Source organism: Carettochelys insculpta, chromosome 2 (genome assembly GCF_033958435.1).
Source record: "Carettochelys insculpta isolate YL-2023 chromosome 2, ASM3395843v1, whole genome shotgun sequence".
Classification (NCBI taxonomy): domain Eukaryota; kingdom Metazoa; phylum Chordata; order Testudines; family Carettochelyidae; genus Carettochelys; species Carettochelys insculpta.
In genome coordinates, this window is record NC_134138.1 from 196,646,793 (window position 1) to 196,665,734 (window position 18,942).

General features: G+C 45.5%; 1 protein-coding gene across 4 annotated transcripts in view; it reads right to left on the reverse strand.

The window, feature by feature from the left end:
- The window catches only part of SLC6A20 (solute carrier family 6 member 20), a 41,090-nt gene that overhangs the window by 9,522 nt on the left and 12,626 nt on the right, over positions 1–18,942 (reverse strand). For 2 of the 4 annotated variants that reach the window (XM_074988256.1, XM_074988255.1), the window contains 6 exons: positions 14,915–15,006; positions 13,260–13,487; positions 9,649–9,759; positions 8,165–8,406; positions 2,408–2,570; positions 37–241 (listed from right to left, as the gene is read on the reverse strand). In XM_074988256.1, the coding sequence (XP_074844357.1) occupies positions 37–241; positions 2,408–2,570; positions 8,165–8,406; positions 9,649–9,759; positions 13,260–13,487; positions 14,915–15,006 (1,041 nt within the window). Of the gene's footprint in view, positions 1–36; positions 242–2,407; positions 2,571–8,164; positions 8,433–9,433; positions 9,438–9,648; positions 9,760–13,259; positions 13,488–14,914; positions 15,007–18,942 lie in introns of all 4 variants that reach the window. The other 2 variants (XM_074988253.1, XM_074988254.1) reach the window with 2 other exon arrangements.

Here is an 18,942-nt window from a genome sequence, read left to right on the forward strand (position 1 = left end):
TCCCTACCTGCTGTTGGCATGTGGTTGTCAATTTACCTGAGATCGCCTCTTTAGGTAAATGGGTGGAAAGAAACTTGCTGTCGGTCAAAGGGGTAATGATAGCTGTAATGTTTCCCAGCATACTGCCTATGCCCAATGTCAGCAGCATAATAAAATATAGCACTGAATACAGCTGAGGGACCTCCATGTTTTTTATTGCTTCCGAGTACAAGATAAATGCCAGTCCTGTGCCTTGGACAGCCTGCCAATGAGAAGAAGAGAGTAGAATCTAAGCCAGAGTGGGAGTGTCAGCTCTTCAGGTAGCTGCACTCTGGCTTATTTACTGAAAAGAAGCAAAACAAGATTATTATGCAAAAGAATTTTAACCCATTAGAAAAAATAGCCTGTCATTAAAAGTACATCTCTGGCCTCTCACCAAGCTCCACATCTCACATTTTGAACTGAATTAAAAAGCTAGGTAAGTTCAGTCTAAATGTCACTGCTTTTGACTCTTGTTGAGTACTTTGTTTTTCAGGAAGAGCCACTGATTTCACTCAAAACAAAAACGCAGCCCAGCAGCACTTTAAAGACTAACAAAATAATGTATTAGGTGGTGAGGTTTCGTGGGACAGACCCACTTCTTCAGGCCACAGCCATACCAGAACAGACTCAATATTTAAGGCACAGAGAACCAAAACCAGTAATCAAGGTGGACAAATCAGAAAAAAAAATGATCATGGTGAGCAAAGCAGAGAGTAAAGGGGCAGAAGGGGGGAGTCATTTGCTCATCTTGATCATTTTTTTCTGATTTGTCCACCTTGATTACTGTTTTTGGTTCTTTGCGCCTTTAATATTGAGTCTGTTCTGGTCTGGCTGTGGTCTGAAGAAGTGGGTCTGTCCCACAAAAGCTCATCATCTAATACATAATTTTGTTAGGCTTTAAAGTGCTATTGGACTGCTTTTTTGTTTTGATAGTATTTTGACTAGCATGGCTTTCTCTCTGTTGATTTCACTTGGATTACTCAACATGGTATCGAAGGCATCAAACCCTGAACGTTAATGATGGCAAAATGGTATCTATGTACTGACAGTCTTCCATAAGAAACTAGTTATTGCTGGCCTGCTTGCAGAAGCATTGGCAGTGCCTACTACCTGGAATAATAATGGATGAAACTTGCCCTCCTTTCTCAGGCTAGTAGTCCTAAGTAATCAAAACAAATCCTATCCTGATCTTGGTGGCTAATTCCTGGGTAGTTCCTTGAAGTCCTTTGAATTACTTCAGGTTTTCACAATGTAACCCATTACCATCAACGGGCCTGCTAATATGAAGAACTACTCCCATGGGTGTTAATGGCAGGACTGAAGCCATTAACAGCACTTGGCTCTTCTCTTCAAAGGCCACGTCTTGGCTACAGAGATCTGTCGGCAGAAGTTACTGTCGGAAGAGGTCATCCAGCGCAACGTCTGTGGACAGATCACGTCCACGCACAAAAGCAGATCGAAAGAGCAATCCATTCAGTTGACAGAGAGCGGCCAGACTGCCCAGCTGCTCTCTTGACAGAACGGCCGACCAGAAGCTCAACAAACAGGTCTGCCCTCCGAACGGGAAGCCCTGTCTGTCAACAGAGGGCCCCCCAGTGTGCATCTACACGGCTTTTTCTGCTGACGGAAACTGTCGATAAAGGCTTTATTCTTCATTGCAGGGAGACAGAATCCTGTCGGTGGAAGGGCTGAGGTTTGTCAACAGGCTGTCGGTAAAATGCATTTTGTGTGTGGATGTTCTGCAAGTTTGGATGTTCTGCAAGTTTGGTCGACAAAACCCCGGTTTTGTCAACAAAACTCTCTAGCGTAGAAGTAGCCAAGTTGTTTGACAAACATTAACATGCCTCAGTGCCTCCCTGAGGGTAGCTATTACCTCCCATTGTATAGGTGGAATCTCAGGCAAAGCAGTGAAATGATGGGGTGGGTGCGATTAGAGCAGGGTATAGAAATGCAGACCATTTCCCCATCTATTCCTATTAGTAATATGGCAACACTCTCTTACATCTCATCTAAAAGGGCCAGACTTAGACTGATAAAAAAACCTAGCAACTTTCCCACCTTTATGGCAACTAGTATCTTATTCCTATGTAGCTCTGACTGCAGCACTATTAGTGCTGGGTGAATGGACAATAAGGGTATGTGGAAGCTAAAGTGCAGTGCCATCATTCTGGAAGAAAAACTTACTAAGGGCAGAGCTTAGGGCTTGAGCAATAATGCTGAGCTAAGTCAATCGGGTGCCTAAGAAGGGGGCAAGGGATGATAATACAGGTGAAGCCTGTCTGTTCTTGTTCTTTCTCTCCCTTAAACCCCCCATCATCAGTCTAAGGTTCCAGTTCCACCTGAGGGAAAAAGAAACAGAGAAAAAAAGAACCCAGGAGCAAGTTACCGTGTCTAGCTCAGCTTCCAAACTGCAATTTTTAATCTGTGGCAAGAGCTCTGCATACTCATTCGGGTAAACAGACGTTAAGTAATCTTTCATACTGTTGAGATTGTCTGCAGTTATAGCTCCTTCTTCCAGGTCAAAAGCATTTGTCAGCAGCAGTATTACCCTGTAAAGCCAAGAGAATTTAGTTTCTTTTCACGAATGCTAGCAGAACTGTTTCAATGACACTCTGCAGCAAAATTTGAAGGGATAATCTTTTAAATCAATGAGTGCACTCCAGAATACCATATAGTGACAGGCTGGAGAGCTCATGCCATGTCTTATGTCAACCATGGAAGACTGGATGTTCTTGGTGGTTCCTTCTGGTCTTAAAATCTGTGTCTCTGTATGAAAATTAGTTGTTCTTTCTTTTATTCCTCCCAGTTCCATCTTTTGCAATTATTGCTGTGAGTGGACAGTCCCACATTTTGGGTCAGGTCCTCATCTTACATAAATTGGCCTTGGTCCACTGTAATCCATGGTGCAGTATTTACGTCAGCTGAAAATCTGCCCTTCTGTGGGTGCGTCTACACTAGGAACTGTGGAAACCATCTTGTATAAGAAGCCATTTCACATCCCTTACTTCTGCACGCACACAGGAGCCTGTACTTTCCTTGACCTGTTTGGGAATGGCTGGGAGGATGAGCTCTATGGAATGCGTTAATGAACTGTTTGGAGTTAAGGCTCCAGCTCCCTGGTACCTGTTTCTCTTTGCTGATAATAGTTTCTGTTTGAGAAGTGATTTACGATTCTCTAACTAATTGCCTCTGACACTGGGTTTGTTTGTGTAAGGGGATAAAATACCAGAGTTAGCTGCATCAAGCAGCCTTGCTGGACCTGGTTTTACTAGTGTCCAGTTTGGCTCATCTGTTGCCTTATTGAATTCAATAAAGCTGAATGTTAGCCGCCTAAACACAGAGACGTCCTGTGCTTCAACAGAAGTAACTTTCAAGTTAATTTTGAAGTTAGGCACTACATCAAAGTAGCCAGCAGAGAGTCTACACACATTTTAACCTTACTTAGAAGTTAACTTACTCCAGGGAATGGAGTAGTGCTCTACTTCGAAGCGTCAGAGAGGTAGCTGTGTTAGTCTGTATCTTCAAGAACAACAAGAAGTCCTGTGGCACCTCATAGACTAACAGATATTTTGGAGCGTAAGCTTTAGTGGGCAAAGACCCGCTTCGTCAGATGCATGATCAGCTGATCTTTGAAGTGGGTTCTGTGTAGATGCTCAACTTCGAAGTTGCTTACTTTGAAATAGTGCTTCGAAGTTATTTTTCTAGTGAAGAAACAGCCTGGTGCTTGTCCTTTGTACCTCTTTTAATATGAAGACCGTATGGCATCAGTTACTTTTTGATAAAGGAGATGCTTGGAATATTAGCCTGTCCTCTGCTGTGATTAGCGCAATAAATTAGTGCAGGGGTGTGCAAAGTACAACAGTGGGTCCCCTTGGAGGGCATGACATTTCCTAAGGGGGGAGCAGCAGGATAGGCTGCTGCGTCTCAGGCTCATCCATCCCATTAAGAATGTTGAAATCTGTTACTGTTTTTATGTCTGTTTATAGACATTTATATACCCGTTAATAACATTTGTACATTTTCCATACTTATTTTCTTACACATGCTGAAAAGTTTTTTTTCATATGAACACAACCGAAATTTCTGTCCTTTTGGATTACATTAGATGGGTTGGGGGAGTGTGTGGGGGGTGGGAGGACTGCTAATTAGAGGGAACACATGGTGAGGCCTGACATAAAACGTTTGCTCACCCCTGTGTTAGTGCTTCACAAATGTAACAAAATGTACTAGTAGTCCAGTCACTGACTTGGTATACATGTAACCCTTCTGCCAGAAGGAATTGGCAGCAACCAGGGCCTGGTTCAACATCTAGGGGCCCCTTTTCATCCATCTCAAACAGAACCAGCTCAAGCCCCCACCCAGTAGCCTGGGAACATCACACACCCCTGGGCGCCTCAGAGAGGCAATGCTTCCCCATTCGCAAGCACAGAGTCTGAGTGTAGAAAAGGACTTTTAATAAAAGAGGCAGAAAAGTCAATTGGCATAAGCTTGGGAAAATTATCACACCCAGAGTTCATAACCAGTTCTCAAGTAACTGTCCCAGCTTAAATGGATTGAGCAATGTCCTTGGCCTCTCAGGCTCACCAGTCCAATACTGTAAACAGCCAATCCACACATCTAACTTTCTCCACACACCCCAATTCAAATGCCCCACTTACAACTGGGTCCAGTCTGTGCGGGCACTGATACCTCCCACTGATGCATTCCTTCATGGAACCTGAGACAATGCCACCTTTGTGCCAGTACAGCGTTCTGCTTGCTCCTACCAGTCATCCACTGGTCGTGCCGTCCATCCGTCCGCTGCTGCTCCTACCAGCCGCCCGCCAGTCACGCTGTCCGTCCGCTGCTCCTCCTACCGGTGGCCTGTCAGTTGCACTGTCCATCTGCTGCTCCTCCTACCAGCTGCCTGCCAATCACACTGTCTGCTGCTCCTCCTCCTAGTGGTCGCTTGCCAGTCACGCCATCCATCCGTCCACTGCTCCTCCTACTGGCCGCACCAGCCACTGCTGTGGGTCTGGCCTGAGGCAAAACCCTGTGATTTCAGCTCTTGGTGGCCTCAGCCACCCTGTGATTTCAGCTCTTGATATCTATCCACTAAATTAGAGTCCCATAAAAACACTAGTATCCAACTCTACCTTTTAACAGGTGGGGAGGGCTAGTCCAACCAGGCTTACAGTTATATGGGCAGGGCCCAGGTACTCAGCTAGCTAGTTCAACCCATATCTCTCCCCATCTGCTTTACAATGCTTTAAACCAGGGAGCCCTGTGTAATCCAGGTCTTATGCAGTTATATCAACTGCCCTGTCCCTCACAACGACTTGGAGCATTGGTGAGATTTCACAACTCTTATACTGAGCGTTAGCATAAATTGTGATTTTACAACAATGTGTTTACAATAGACAAAATCTTATTGCTTTCTTGCTGTCCATCAGTCTGTGTTTGCAAGGTATCACATGTGCACACCTTTGCATTCTCATGCACCTGATCTCTGGGAGACACATTCCTCCCAGCCTTCAGCAGCATTGCGTTCCTGCTGCCACATTCCTTACATACTTGTAAGAACATTGCTTTAGAGTAAGATCCTGCAGTGTTCTGAGAATCTTCTGTGTAGTGCTGATCTCTGTCAAAGCTCGCTGCAGTCAACAAGAGTTGATGGTTCATAATTCCTAACCAGAAGAACTCAGCACCTTGCAGCATCACAGAACAGCTTGTGGAACACATCGTAGTACTTTGTACGGGGACTCAGGCTGATAGTGGGGTTGGCTCAAATGCACATCATGTCTGACAGCTATTCTATGGGATCCTGCAACAAACCACTTGATTATAATTATGGTCTAGACGTCGCCATGGAAACGATTCCTGGATCACACAGACACCTAGAGTTGCACTCTTCTAAGGACCCCGGGACACAATTCAGAGATCACATGGACAGCATATTTCATTACATTAGTAACGTCAGCAGTTTTTCCACCAGAAAGTTTAACGCAGATGTGAGACCCAAATTTATCAACTTCATACACAGACCTGCCATTATGTCACTGTGTACCTGCAAATGATTGAAATCAGGAAACGGACTTCTTGGTCAATCTTCTCACCAATATTTTCTACCACCCAACTTGAAAGTGGTGTGTCAGGGTAAGATATTTATTTGTACAAATCCAGAAGAAAGCAGAGAACTTAATGCATGTGGAAGAGCAGATAATTCTGAAGAAACAGATGTTCAGTCTTCTAAATTTTCAGCAGGCCAGGCACAACAGGCATCTGTGAATCTTGTGTCTAAAAGTCTGTGTGGCTGTGCACTTTGTATTCATTTTGTGTTCCGCTGTATTCATGTTGTGTGTCCATTTGTATGACCTGTGAGTACAGCTCAAAGCAGCCGCCCCTCTATCTCCTTCACTGAGCCTGCCGTTTGATATTCGGATGTGTGCCCACAACGCTAAGACAGGCAAAACTCTTGAATGGACATAAATTTTGAGGTTGTAAATTGTGCCTGTAAAAAGGCTGTCTGAAAAATCTGGTCCTTGGTATTTGCATTTTCCAAAATTTGTGCTTGTTTACTATCTTAATACTCCAGCTAATCTTTGTCCTACGTATTGCTCAGATGACGTACCATGGAGATGCCACTGAAGATTCTGTTCAAGTTGTGATAGCTGCATCATGGCTTTGTATCACAGGGTGTCTGCTGGGATTGTTTTGCTCATGCTTACTCTTTTATAAGGTGGGGTGCAAGGGGGTGTGGTTCCAGTGCATGAAAAGGTGGTGGTCCTCAAATTATTTGGTGGTGGTGGTCCTCATTTCTTAGAAGTGGGCCTGGTTATTTTCTTTGGTGGTGGGGAAAAGGGCTGGGGAGTGTCTCTTTCTGATCCATTTTTCTTAATCATCTTCCTCTGAAGCACCAGGAGACAGCCCATGCTAGAAGTAGAAGGCTGGGCAGGGAGGGCTGGGCTCTGAGGTGGCATTGAACATTCTCTCTCCCTCTGAGGTGCTTGGCCGGCTGGTTCTGGCTCATATGTTCAGATTCGAATTAATGGCCATATCTGGGATCAGGAAGGAATTTTCTCCTAGATCCAATTAAGCCTTTTTTTGTTTTCTCCTTCGTCTGCAGCATGTGGAGCAAGTCACTCACCTGGCATAATTTGGGTATATCTCATTTGTAATGTCCTTGCCACTGCATCAGCCAGAGATACCGGTGCATCCCAACCCCTTCTGCTCTTCGCCTGTGGCTCATAATAATCTAGTCTCCTGCTGACTGTTGTACTTCGATCTCAATTCAATTGTTGGGTCAGCTGTTAGGTGCTGTGTGGAGGGGGTGGCCCACGCGAGACAGGAGCTCAGACTAGGTGTTCTCGTGGTCCCTTCTGGCCTTAAGACCTCTGACTTGTCAGCCTTTTCTCCAGTTGTGAATGTGCTTTCACAAGAGCAGCAGCAAAGAAATTTGCATGTGTTCTAAAAAGTGCCTGCCATCTGCTCCTTCCCTGGTGCTGTGCCTGCCTGCAGTCACACAACATCGGCCTGCAACGCTGAATGCTGTCAGTAGGAATCCAGCCACCTTCTGTCTCATGCCATAGGCTTCAGGAGCCCCTCATCAGAGGTAGCAGGTTCTATAGCCTCCTCACTATCACTATAACTGCAAGGGGGGCGGGGTGTGCACAGCATAGTTATACTTTCCAGCACAGACAGGATCTAACTTTGTCCTTTGCCTAAGTCCTTGGACTCCTAGGTTTTAAGCTTGTGACAGGACAATAGGTGGATGACCTCCTCCAGGGCTCTTGCAAAGGATGTTGTAACTGGTTCACCAAACAGGGTTCTGCAACCTGCTCCACCCTGCTGTTCATAACTGCAATGTCAGTGGGGCTTTAACTCATTTGTCAGCAATTGTACCTTCAAAAACCTGCAGAGGATAGTAACCTGAACTCTGTTAATCAGTATGAGTCATAAAAAGAACAGTGAACTCTGAATTCTAATCTCAGGTCTCAGCTAAAATCATATCTCCTGCATGTTTATCAGATCTATTCAAGTGCATTTCCTGGTACTCAAGAAGGTGCATTGCCCAGTGGCTATTCATTTATATGTGTTAACTCTTATATGTAACATCCTATGTCATGTCTAGGGAGGAAAATAAGTTATAACTCCAGTCTCTTACTTGCTTATACAGTTTTCATAGTTGAAAGTCGCCTTAAAGCCATAGATAGAGAAAGTCACAATACTGGCAAATATTGACGTGCTGCTGTTTATCAAAGAGACGATAATGGCATGTCTCTCGCAATTGTTGTTTGGCTTGTTGTAGCTGGCAAACGCTATCAGGCTTCCAAAACCAAGACCAAGTGAGAAAAAGATCTGGGTAGCTGCATTAATCCAGGTTTTCGGATTTGCTAATTGCTCTAGCTGTAAAGCAAGAGAGTGAGAAACAGCTGATAAAAACAAAAGTGGACTTCAGACTGTTTATCTATGGTATGTCTAATGCTCTCATCATGGTACTACGTAGACATCAAGGACAGAGAAACTGATTTAGCAGGGACCTGATTCTGTGTGGTGCCTACTGAAGTTAGTGTGAGTTTTATACACAAAAGGGCAGGACTGAGCTGTGCATGTGTTTCTAAATAGGGTGAATAAAGTGGTTTCATTTTATGTAAAGATAAATTCTCTGCTGGTGTAGATGAGCAAAATGTCACTGAAGTAAATGGAACTGCACCCGTTTACTCTTGCAGAGAAGCATCCAAGGAGCTCTTTTGACATCTTGACAAGTATCTTAAACCATATCTTAAATCATATGCAGCTGTGGTGTAACTGTTGAATTCAGGGATGAATTTGGTCTGACATTGTAATTCCATGTGTATAAATAATGTAATACATCTTGGCTGTGTCTACACTAGAGAGTTTTGTCAACAGGAGGGGCCTTCTGTCAACAGAACTCAGGGAGCATCTACACACATATTAAGTGTTGAATAGTAACAGAGAGATATCCGTGCTAGTCTATATGCTATCAGAACAAAAAAGTAGTCCAGTCCATGCTTACAAAATAATTTATTAGGTGATATTTTGTTAGTCTCTAATGTGCTCCTGGGCTGCTTTTTTGTTTTGATATTAAGTGTTCTGTTGACAAAGTCTCAACAGAACTCCGCTCTTGTCTCAACAGTGTTATCCCTCAAAACTTTGAGGACTAAGGCTTCTGTCGACAGGGGTCTGCAGACAGAAGTGCAGTGTAGACACTTCTGTCGACAGAGAGGGGAGGGCTTCCAGTTCACCGGACAGCCCTGTTTGCAGAGCTTCCAGTCAGCCATTCCGTCAACAGAAGGCAGGGCAGCGTGGCTGCTCTCTGTCGACAGAGTGGATTGCTCCGTCGATCTTTTTTTGTGCATAGATGCACTCTGTCCACAGAGGCTTTGTCGACAGACGCTTTTAGTGTAGACACAGCCCTTAGGTTTTCTAAGACACTTATTTTCTGGGGTGAGGAAGCTCTAATAATTCATTGGTGATATAGTGGTGTATCCTCAAGATTCTAGAGTCATATAACATTAGACCTAACTTGCTATTGTGAAAATATAATGTAAATAAAAATGGCAAGCTACCATTTTGTATGAAATTGTACGGTTATAAAGTGTCAAAATCAGTGTATATTTTCTGTACCTTTGGTGTAAACATGTAAATGAGCCCATTCACTGATCCATGTAGAGTTAGTCCTCTAATTAAGTATATGATAAGGACAACGTATGGCAAAGAAGCTGTTATGTAGACAACCTGCAGAAAAAAAAGGTATATTAATTGAAGTGTTAATTTACACTAGTATCTGTAAGGCTACGGTTACACTACAACGCTCTGTTGACAGAAGTCACTGTCAGAAGAGATTTCTAGATAAAGCTTCTGTTGACAGAGCACGGCCACACACAAAAGCCAAACAGAAGAGCCCTCCGCTCTGTCGACAGAGTGGCCAGACTGCCTAGCTGCTCTCTTGACACACCAGGCACCCGGAAGCACAGCAGACAGGGCTGCCCATTGTTGTGGATGCCCTGTCTGCCAAGAGAAGATCCACCCCCAGAACATCCACACAGCGTTTTGGTCGAGAGATTCTATCGACAGCAGCATTATGCCTCAAAGCTTTGAGGCACAACTTGCGAGTGTAACCATAGCCTAACTGTTTTGCATGAGCTGTACTGGTATCGGAAGAAGGAGAAAGTTGGTCAATGAACTTTGTATCAGGCCTATGATTTTGAGCTTGATGTTAATTTCCTTGAAATACAAACTCAAAAAAGGAACAATCTAGTGATTTCCCCTTTGCACGTATTCGTATGGTTATTCCAAAAATTGATACAAAACCCCTGATACAGATGGAATGAGACATTCTTCATCATATTACCCCAAGTTAATTTTAGTGCAATTAAATTAATGTCAGTTCAGTGATTATGAAACAGAAAACAGCCCCCTGAAGCTTCTAATGATCTGAGTAAATTCTTACATGGTGAGCATTCTTGAAAGGTTTCTCTGGCACTCTCCCTATGTGTTTGTATAGCATCCAGCCTGATGGAACCCTGCTCTTGCTTGAGGCTACCAGGAGCTAGTCCAATACTATTTTACTTATAATAAATAAAAGTAATGCAAGAGGACCTGTCTTGATTCAGCCATGGAACTACAGAGTCATTTGAAATTTTGATAACTGCACAGAAAATTTAGGCAGGACTCAGAGTCATGTTTTTGAGCCCTAAAGTAGTCTTCTTCCAATGACTGGGGCTACGTAAGCAAGAGAGCGCCATCATGGATAGCAAGGCTCCATGTGGTGGCCAGCAAAAGCCTGTGGTTTCCAGAGGTGTAAAGTAACTAAGTGAAAATACTTCGTTGCACTACCCAAGTGCATTTTTTCAGGATTTGTACTTTAAGTAATTTATTTTCATGGAACTTGTACTTTCACCTAAGTACTTTTTTAAAGAAAATACTGTACTTTTTACTCACCTACCCTTTCTGAAAGTATTTACTCACTACTTTCATCACCCCACAAGCCAGTATTGCAATTAGCTAAAGCACAGCAGCACATGCGTATTATCCAGTCATCATGCAGTGACAATTTTTAAAAAAAAATAACCAACAAGGACAATGACCCTGCAAAGGAAGAACCTTTTTACTAGCCTTTTAATAGCTGCATCAACACCTTTTCATTCAAAAATAGTATCTATGCAGTATCTACCGTCCCTAGTGACCAAGGCTGTTGCCCAAGGTGATGTGCTGAGAGGGGTGCATATGAAAAGTCTCATTTGACTTTACCTGGAGGCAAGCCAGCTAGGTAGGAGAGGAAAGCCAGGAGGGAGGACAACAACTGCAGCACTTACTCTATCCCCAGCAATTCCTCTGCTCTGGTGGGAGAAGCAGCAAGGTGGGTGGCTAGGACAGGGGCTCCCCATTCTCCCTGGGACAGAGGGAACCCTGTAGATGCCCTATGGGAGGATGGTGGGGCAGGCTGTGCTGGAAGAAGCTCAGGGTGAGTGCTGAGGTTGCTGGGGGGTTGAAGAAGTGTGTGTGTGTGTGTGTGTGTGTGTGTGTTCTCTCTGTTCTGGCTGGCTGGGGTTTGGAGTATGTATGGGGAGGGTATTTGTATGTGTGTGGGAGGGGAGGGTACTTGTGTGTGTGTGTGTGTGTGTGTGTGTATGGGGAGGGTACTTTGTGTGGGTGGGTGGGTGGGTATCTCTGTGTGTGTGTGTGTGTGCGGGTGGGGGGGTACTTTGTGTGTGTGGCTTCACTGTGCGTGCTGGCTGGCTGGGATTTGGAGTAACCCAGCTAGTCACTTAGTACTGCCTAAGCTCCACTGGGGAAGTGTGGAGGAGGACTGGGCTACAAACTGGGCGTGGGATATGACACTTTTTGAGTTTTGAACCTTTTAATTGTGCCCCTCCCCTACCAGCAGTTGGTTCTGTCTTCCTGCTTCCTTGGCTGGCTTAGCAGTTTTGCTCACTTTTTTGGGGTGGATGGGGGCTGCTGCTGCTGCTGATTCCCCAGTCTGAGGCAGGTGGGCGGGAGCAGAAGAGATAACTCTTACCAAAATCAGCCTTTCCAGGCATACCCTAGGGAAATGAGTCACTGTGGGTGCTGGATGGCTGAAACACATGTACCTTCCTTTCAACTCTTGATGGCCTAGCCAAACCCTCAGCTTTGATTTATGTTCTCCTACAAGTTGCAGTGATCAGGATGCTGAAATTTCCCAGGTCGGGGGTCTGCTTAAACCTGAGAAGAAGAAATACATTCCCCTTGCACAGTCCCCTTGCAGAGCCCTTGCTGGTAGAATGTGCGCTCCAGTCCCATGAGGGGCTGGCAGGAAGCTGGTGCTCCAGCATGGGCTCCTCAATGCAGGGGGGATCCCTGAGTCTCAGAGGGCAGATCAAGGCAAGCATCTTGCTGGTCATTGCAGACACCTGCTGCTTTGCTATTTCTCTTACAAAATCTTCTTCCTCCCATTTCCTATCTGTCTTCCTGCGTTACATTGGTGCTCAGGTCTAATAGCAGAATACTGACCTGCACCCTCTGATACTGTTTTTCATTTACACTGTTGCTGTCTGCTCAGCTGATGTCTGTGAGCAAACACACGGCATTGGCCTTGACTACACTGTAATGCACGGGCCTGGAAAGTTGTAAATGGGGATGGAACTCAGGAGCTTCGTTTAGATATGGGCAGAATGCAAAGAGATGGCTCAGGTGTGCCCTGCCCTCTTCAGGATGAGCTGTGACCTTCTATGATGTGTGTACAGATAACACTGTCTGCTGTCCAGCGACTGGTCCACCAAGACCACATGCCTTAAGGCTACTGCAGCTAGTAGAGACCCCCTTTGAATAAAGTGGTAGTGATCTGTATTTTGGGGACAAATATCCCCACGTCATCTATGTAGGCAACATAGCTATTGACCACAGCGTGGGAATGTGGAAAACACACTGATCTATGACACAACTAATGGTTACGCAACTGAGGCTATGCAAATGCTCTGCAAGTGAACAAGCTATCAGATGCATTCGTCAGCCTTCAAATGTCAACCTGTACACCAGCGTATGACTCCCATCTCTAAATACAGAGATATGCTCCTGCAGGTGCTCTCGGGCAATGGTTAAACCGTTTCCCTGGTGATGAGGAATTAGAATCAGCCACATTTTAAAACAAAACTTGTAAGAGGTTATTTATTTTTTTCCATTCACAACACTTAGAGCTGGTTTCTGCGAGTTCTAATTATGGTTTAACTCTGACTCAATTATTATAATCCTCTTACCTTTCCAGTAGACTCTGTTCCTCTCAGAATACACAGATAGACCAATAGCCAAGCCAGGATCAGGCACACCGCTTGCTCCCATTGAATGCTCCCATTCTCGTCAATGGATGGTGAAATGTTTAGGGTTTTCCTGTACCAAAAGTACTGAGTAGATGAGGTCTTTGCACATTCTTCATCATAGCCAGTGTGGTTACTGTTCAGTGGACAATTTGCCCATGGCAAGGGATCCTTTGGGGGGGGGCCAAACAAAGGCAAAAGCTAAGCAAGTTTTCAGAGATTTGTATCTTGGTGAGGCTTGAGGAAGAGAAAAGGTCTCATGAGGTGTGTCAGTGCAAGGACGTGAGGGGTGTATTGCACTGGAGATGCGTGAAAACAATGAGAAGTCCTCTGGCACCTTATACACTGGCAGTTTTACTGGAGCATAAGCTTTTTTTGGGCAAAGACCCACTTGTGATGTATCTGACAAAGCAGGTTTTTGCCCATGAAAGTTTACGCTCCAATAAATCTGTTAGTCTACAAGGTGCCACAGGACTTCTTGTTATTTTTGTGGATACATACTAACGTGACTACTCCTCTGATACTTGTAGCTATGTGGGAACACTGGGACAGATCCCATGACTAACCTCACTGGCATATTTATAGCTAATAGCAGGAAGCTGACATACGTGTAGTGATTTTGTTTCTTCATTTTCATCATCTCCTTTTCAGCTCATACCAGTGATGCACTGGGACTCGTCATGGGAGTAAGGGCTGGAAGCATTTGCAGAAGTTCCCACAAATGCTAATGTTCTTTGGATGTTAAGTTCCACAGCAATAAACTACATTCATCTGAGAGAGCCTCTGCCTCTGGAGTACGGTTATATCACCCTGCTCTTATGGAACTATGGAGGGCTTCTGAAACGTAAGTGCATCGTAAAACACAACGTCACGTCACAAATGTCTTTGGAGCAGCCCTATGCATTTGTAAGTCCTACTGAAGCAAAGGATGCCTCAGTGCCAGTGGCATTGGGAAGTGGCTACTTGAGCGTTACTTCACTATATCCAGCTTCAAAGGCCATTGCACCATAAAGATTTATAAAGGCCCTACGGAAATGTGGAGATGTGAAGCCTGGTTTACTGCTCATCAGAAACACACCTTCTGTGTTGCTGGGATATGCTATGCAGCTTATCACAGAAAGCTTTTATTTGTCTTTTGTTGGTCTAAAGCTGAGCGAAGGTCTCACAAGATAGGAAAGAATGGCCTCCTTTGGAGGCTTGGTTACATTTTAAAGAGTTCATTGCCATTAAGCTCTAAGCAGATGGGACCAGGTTTCTGAGGATGGCAGGGCAGAGCTGCATGGCTTGATGAGTACTGTAAGCAGCTCAAATAAACACCTTTCTAAATGGGACCACTCAGTGGTCTGATTATAGTTCTGGTTATCAACTCACTGCACTGGGCTTCCTAGGGTGGACCTGTCAGTGTCTGGAAAATTTAAGTTTTCATAGACCTTCTCCACACTGTGGATTCTCCTCTGGTCTAGTGACACCTGCCTGCAAATGGCTCCTATTTTTGATGACCAAAAATTCTTAGAATTCTCGAGTACTGAGGCCCAGCTTGCCCGCAGGGGAACTTAGGTCACTATCTGGCAAAGCAGATCATTGGTGCTTCTACCTACCTGGAATGAATTAAACAGGTACCAGAATGCCCAGGCATTTATAACATTATAGTACATGGAGAGGAAAAATGACACCACCACACTTGCAATGCCTAAGAATGGGAAAAAGGAAAGTTATTGGAAGGGCAAACTGGCTGCGCAGCAGAATTTAACAATGACGTATGTAGTTCTTCAGCCACCTTAGCTCTCCCACCACCATCACCAAGGGAAAATAAAGTTCAGAAAACTAAAAGTGACAGACTGTGGGAAAGACTGAAAGGATTGGAGCCCATCCAGATACCAGCTACCGCAATTAAGAAGGTGGCAGTTCCTGAGGGGCAAAGAGACTGGCCAATCCAATGGCTCATGGTTAGTTGTCCACACTGCAAAGAAGTCACAGACTGAACCTTTCATGGGAAGTCAGTAGCATGTCAGCCTACACCTTTAGTAGAGGTGAAACTCTCTTAGCTATGGGGATCAAGTCTTAGCTAAGGGGACCATATTTTCTGACAGCCCCTGAATGCGTCACCACAAAACTACTTTTAAAATAAAAGTGTGCTGGTATTGGCACTGTGACCTTCTGACTCAACAGAGCCATTTCTTGGCCTGGAGGCTATTTCCCAGCAATTGTGGTCTGTGACTTTATCATGAACCACTGATCAAGTGTCATTATCGTGCATTTTAAGCAAAAGACAGTTTGCTAATATTAACCCTCATTTGACTTTTCACCTTAAACACTGCAAAACATTTCCACCATTTTGCCCCACAAAATCTGCTTTACGTCATCATTAGCCAACTTTACTCTCATTCCACTGGACTCGCCATTACTGATAAACACACAATAAATGCTCCTGTGCACAGCAATACTGCTTGAACTGACACTTGGATGAAATGAGAAAAGGAGACTGTGATGGACCCGCCCCCATGCTTTACGGAAAAGGGGTTGGTTTCCTGGGTGCTGTGCCTTAGAGCTGCATCTTACCAGACCTGAAGTAAATCAGTTTCTTCATTGCTCTATAGGGAGGTGGTAGCTCTAACTCTGTGCCTTGGCTGTGGGAGACCAGAGGATCTGGCCCAGCAGGGCAGGGTGATGGGGAGCCCCAGAGAGCAAGGAGGAGGGTGTCAGTGGTCTGATCAGCACAATGGGAAAAAATTCCCAACGGCTCTTCAGTGACAGCACCCTGTCAGAGTGGCACGGTGAGGAGGGTGATGGGTATAGTTGGTTACTCAGGGTGTTAGTAGTGACTTAAAGTGTGTTCTGAGTGTGGAGGCTGGACAACAGACAGCGGTTACTGGTTTGTTGTGTTCTCCTTGCTTATTTTGTGGAAGGGCACTAGAGGCAGGAAAATCAGCCAAGCGAGTGAGAGTGAGGTCCAAAAGAACTGGGAGTTTTACAGGACCCAAGCAGCAGAGGAGACAGAACCTAAAAGACAAATGGAATTAAAGAGGCTTGAGATAGAAGCTAAGGTTGTCACGGAAAAGAGAGACCTGGAAGCTGAGAGAGAAGCCCATGAGAGAGTCCTGGGATTGAAAAAGCTTGAAAAAAAGACCACGAATTGGAAGGCCAGAGAGCAGCCTATGTGAGAGCCCTGGAAGTGAAGCAACAGAAAGGACAAAGAAGTGGAAGTCCAGCAGGAAGCCCAAAAGCCAGCTTGACAGAGGGAGAGGAGAACGAGTGCATGTGTTGGTTGTACTGGACTGGAAGACTAAGCATCCCAAGTCAGAAGGACTCAACTTTCCAAAACTTTACAAGAGGACTGGACTGTGCCCATCTTATGATGAACTGGGGGCATCGCTGAATATTTCCTCACCTTTGAAGGACTGTGCACCATCCACTCAATTCCTGAGGCTCAGAGAATGACCACTCTGGTTGAAAAACTGAAAGGGAGAGCTTGGGCTGGAGTCAAGAAGTTGCCTATTGCTGATGCTTCTGGGTGCGGGAAAGTCAAAGATTTGGGTTTTTAAGACAGTTTCAGATCACACCTGAAAGTTGCAGGGGAAATTTATAACCCTTAAGAGAGGGGCTGGGTTAAGTAATGTGGCTTATGTTGACCAAAGGAGAGAGCTGCTAGACAAGGGGGTGAAGGGGAGAGCGATCACCAGCTTTGAGAGCAGGTATAAGCTGACTGTTCCAGAATGGTTCCCAGACATGGTTAATGATTATGTGAAACAGAGTTTGGGGGACAAAATGGTGGACATGTTGCTTGATTTGCTGACCAGTTTGAGCAGTCACAAACAGCTGGAAAGGGAAAACCTCAAGCAGAGGGGTTTAAGTCTGGGGATAGGCAAGCACCCCACTTTATCGCAGGAAGGAGAGTGACTGGGAGGCTGGGCATCCTAGGTTCACTCCTTTGTTATTCCTCCCAGATCACCAGACAAAGGAGCAATCAGTGCAGTTCCACTGATCACGTTGGCTACGGTTACACTCCAGCGATCTGTTGATAGATGTCACTGTCAGAAGAGATTTCCTGACAAAACCCCTGTCTGTAGGGTGCAGCCACACACAAAAGCCAATTGGAAGAGCACTCTGCTGTGCTGACAGAGCAGCCAGACTGCCCAGCTGCTCTCTTGACAAACCAGGCACCCGGAAGCATAGCAGCCGGTGTCGCCCATTGTTGTGGATGCTCTGTCTGTCGAGAGAAGGCCCCCGCAGAGCATCCACACGGCTTTTTTGTCGACAAAAATCTGTCAGCAGCAGTGTGCCTCATGGCTGAGAGGCAGAACCACTGCCGGCGAAAGTGCCGAGGTTTGTCAACTTGACAAAATGCATTTTGTGTGTGAATGTTCCATCAGTTTTTGTCAACAAAACTGGGGTTTTGTCAGCAAAATTCACTGGTGTTACCAGAGCCTCTAGGAACAAATGCCCATTGTGGAGGGTAAATAAGCCACAAGTAGCTGATGAAGGTGCTGCATCCCATACAGTGGTTACTTTTCACACAGGGTTTGTGTAGCTGGTCCATTCAAAGTTAGGTTGTAGGCACATGAGGGCTACGTCTACACGTGCACGCTACATTGAAATAGCTTATTTCGATGTAGCGACATCGAAATAAGCTATTTCGATGAATAGCGTCTACACGTCCTCCAGGGCTGGCAATGTCGACATTCAGCGTCAACGTTGGGCAGCACCACATCGAAATAGGTGCTGCGAGGGAACGTCTACACGCCAAAGTAGCACACATCGAAATAAGGGTGCCAGGAACAGCTGCAGACAGGGTCACAGGGCAGACTCAACAGCAAGCCGCTCCCTTAAAGGGCCCTTCCCAGACACACTTGCACTAAACAGCACAAGATCCACAGAGCCAACAACTAGTTGCAGACACTGTGCATGCAGCATGGATCCCCAGCTGCAGCAGCAGCAGCCAGAAGCCCTGGGCTAAGGCCTGCTGCACACGGTGACCATAGAGCCCCGCAGGGGCTGGAGAGAGAGCGTCTCTCAACCCCTCAGCTGATGGCCGCCATGGAGGACCCCACAATTTCGATGTTGCGGGACGCGGATCGGCTACACATTCCCTACTTCGACGTTCAATGTCGAAGTAGGGGGCTATTCCCATCCCCTCATGGGGTTAGTGACTTCGACGTCTCGCCGCCTAATGTCGAAGTTAACTTTGAAATAGTGCCCAACACGTGTAGCCGTGACAAGCGCTATTTCGAAGTTGGCGCCGCTACTTCGAAGTGGTGTGCACGTGTAGATGCGGCTGAGGTCTGTCAGGGTAAATGGACAGATCATTCCTGCCTGGGGTGGCATGGGGTGTGTGTGGAGATATTGGGGCAGAAATTTCTGTAGGCCAGAGGAATTTGTTTAGGGAGCAAGATCTCTTTCTTGGGGCCTTGGCTGGTGGCCATAGGATCCTTGCACCAGGGTGTAGGCCTAGCGAGAACAGGAACAAGCTGAGGTAATTTTTGCACCATTCATTTTGGGACATGACTTTTTTGGAGTAGCTGTGAATAATCAGGGACTGAAGCAGTCTTGTGCTCACATCCCAGAGAGGGAGGGAAATGCCACAGGGGTTCTGGAGGGGACAGGAGACTGTCTCTTGGATTCTTCTCCA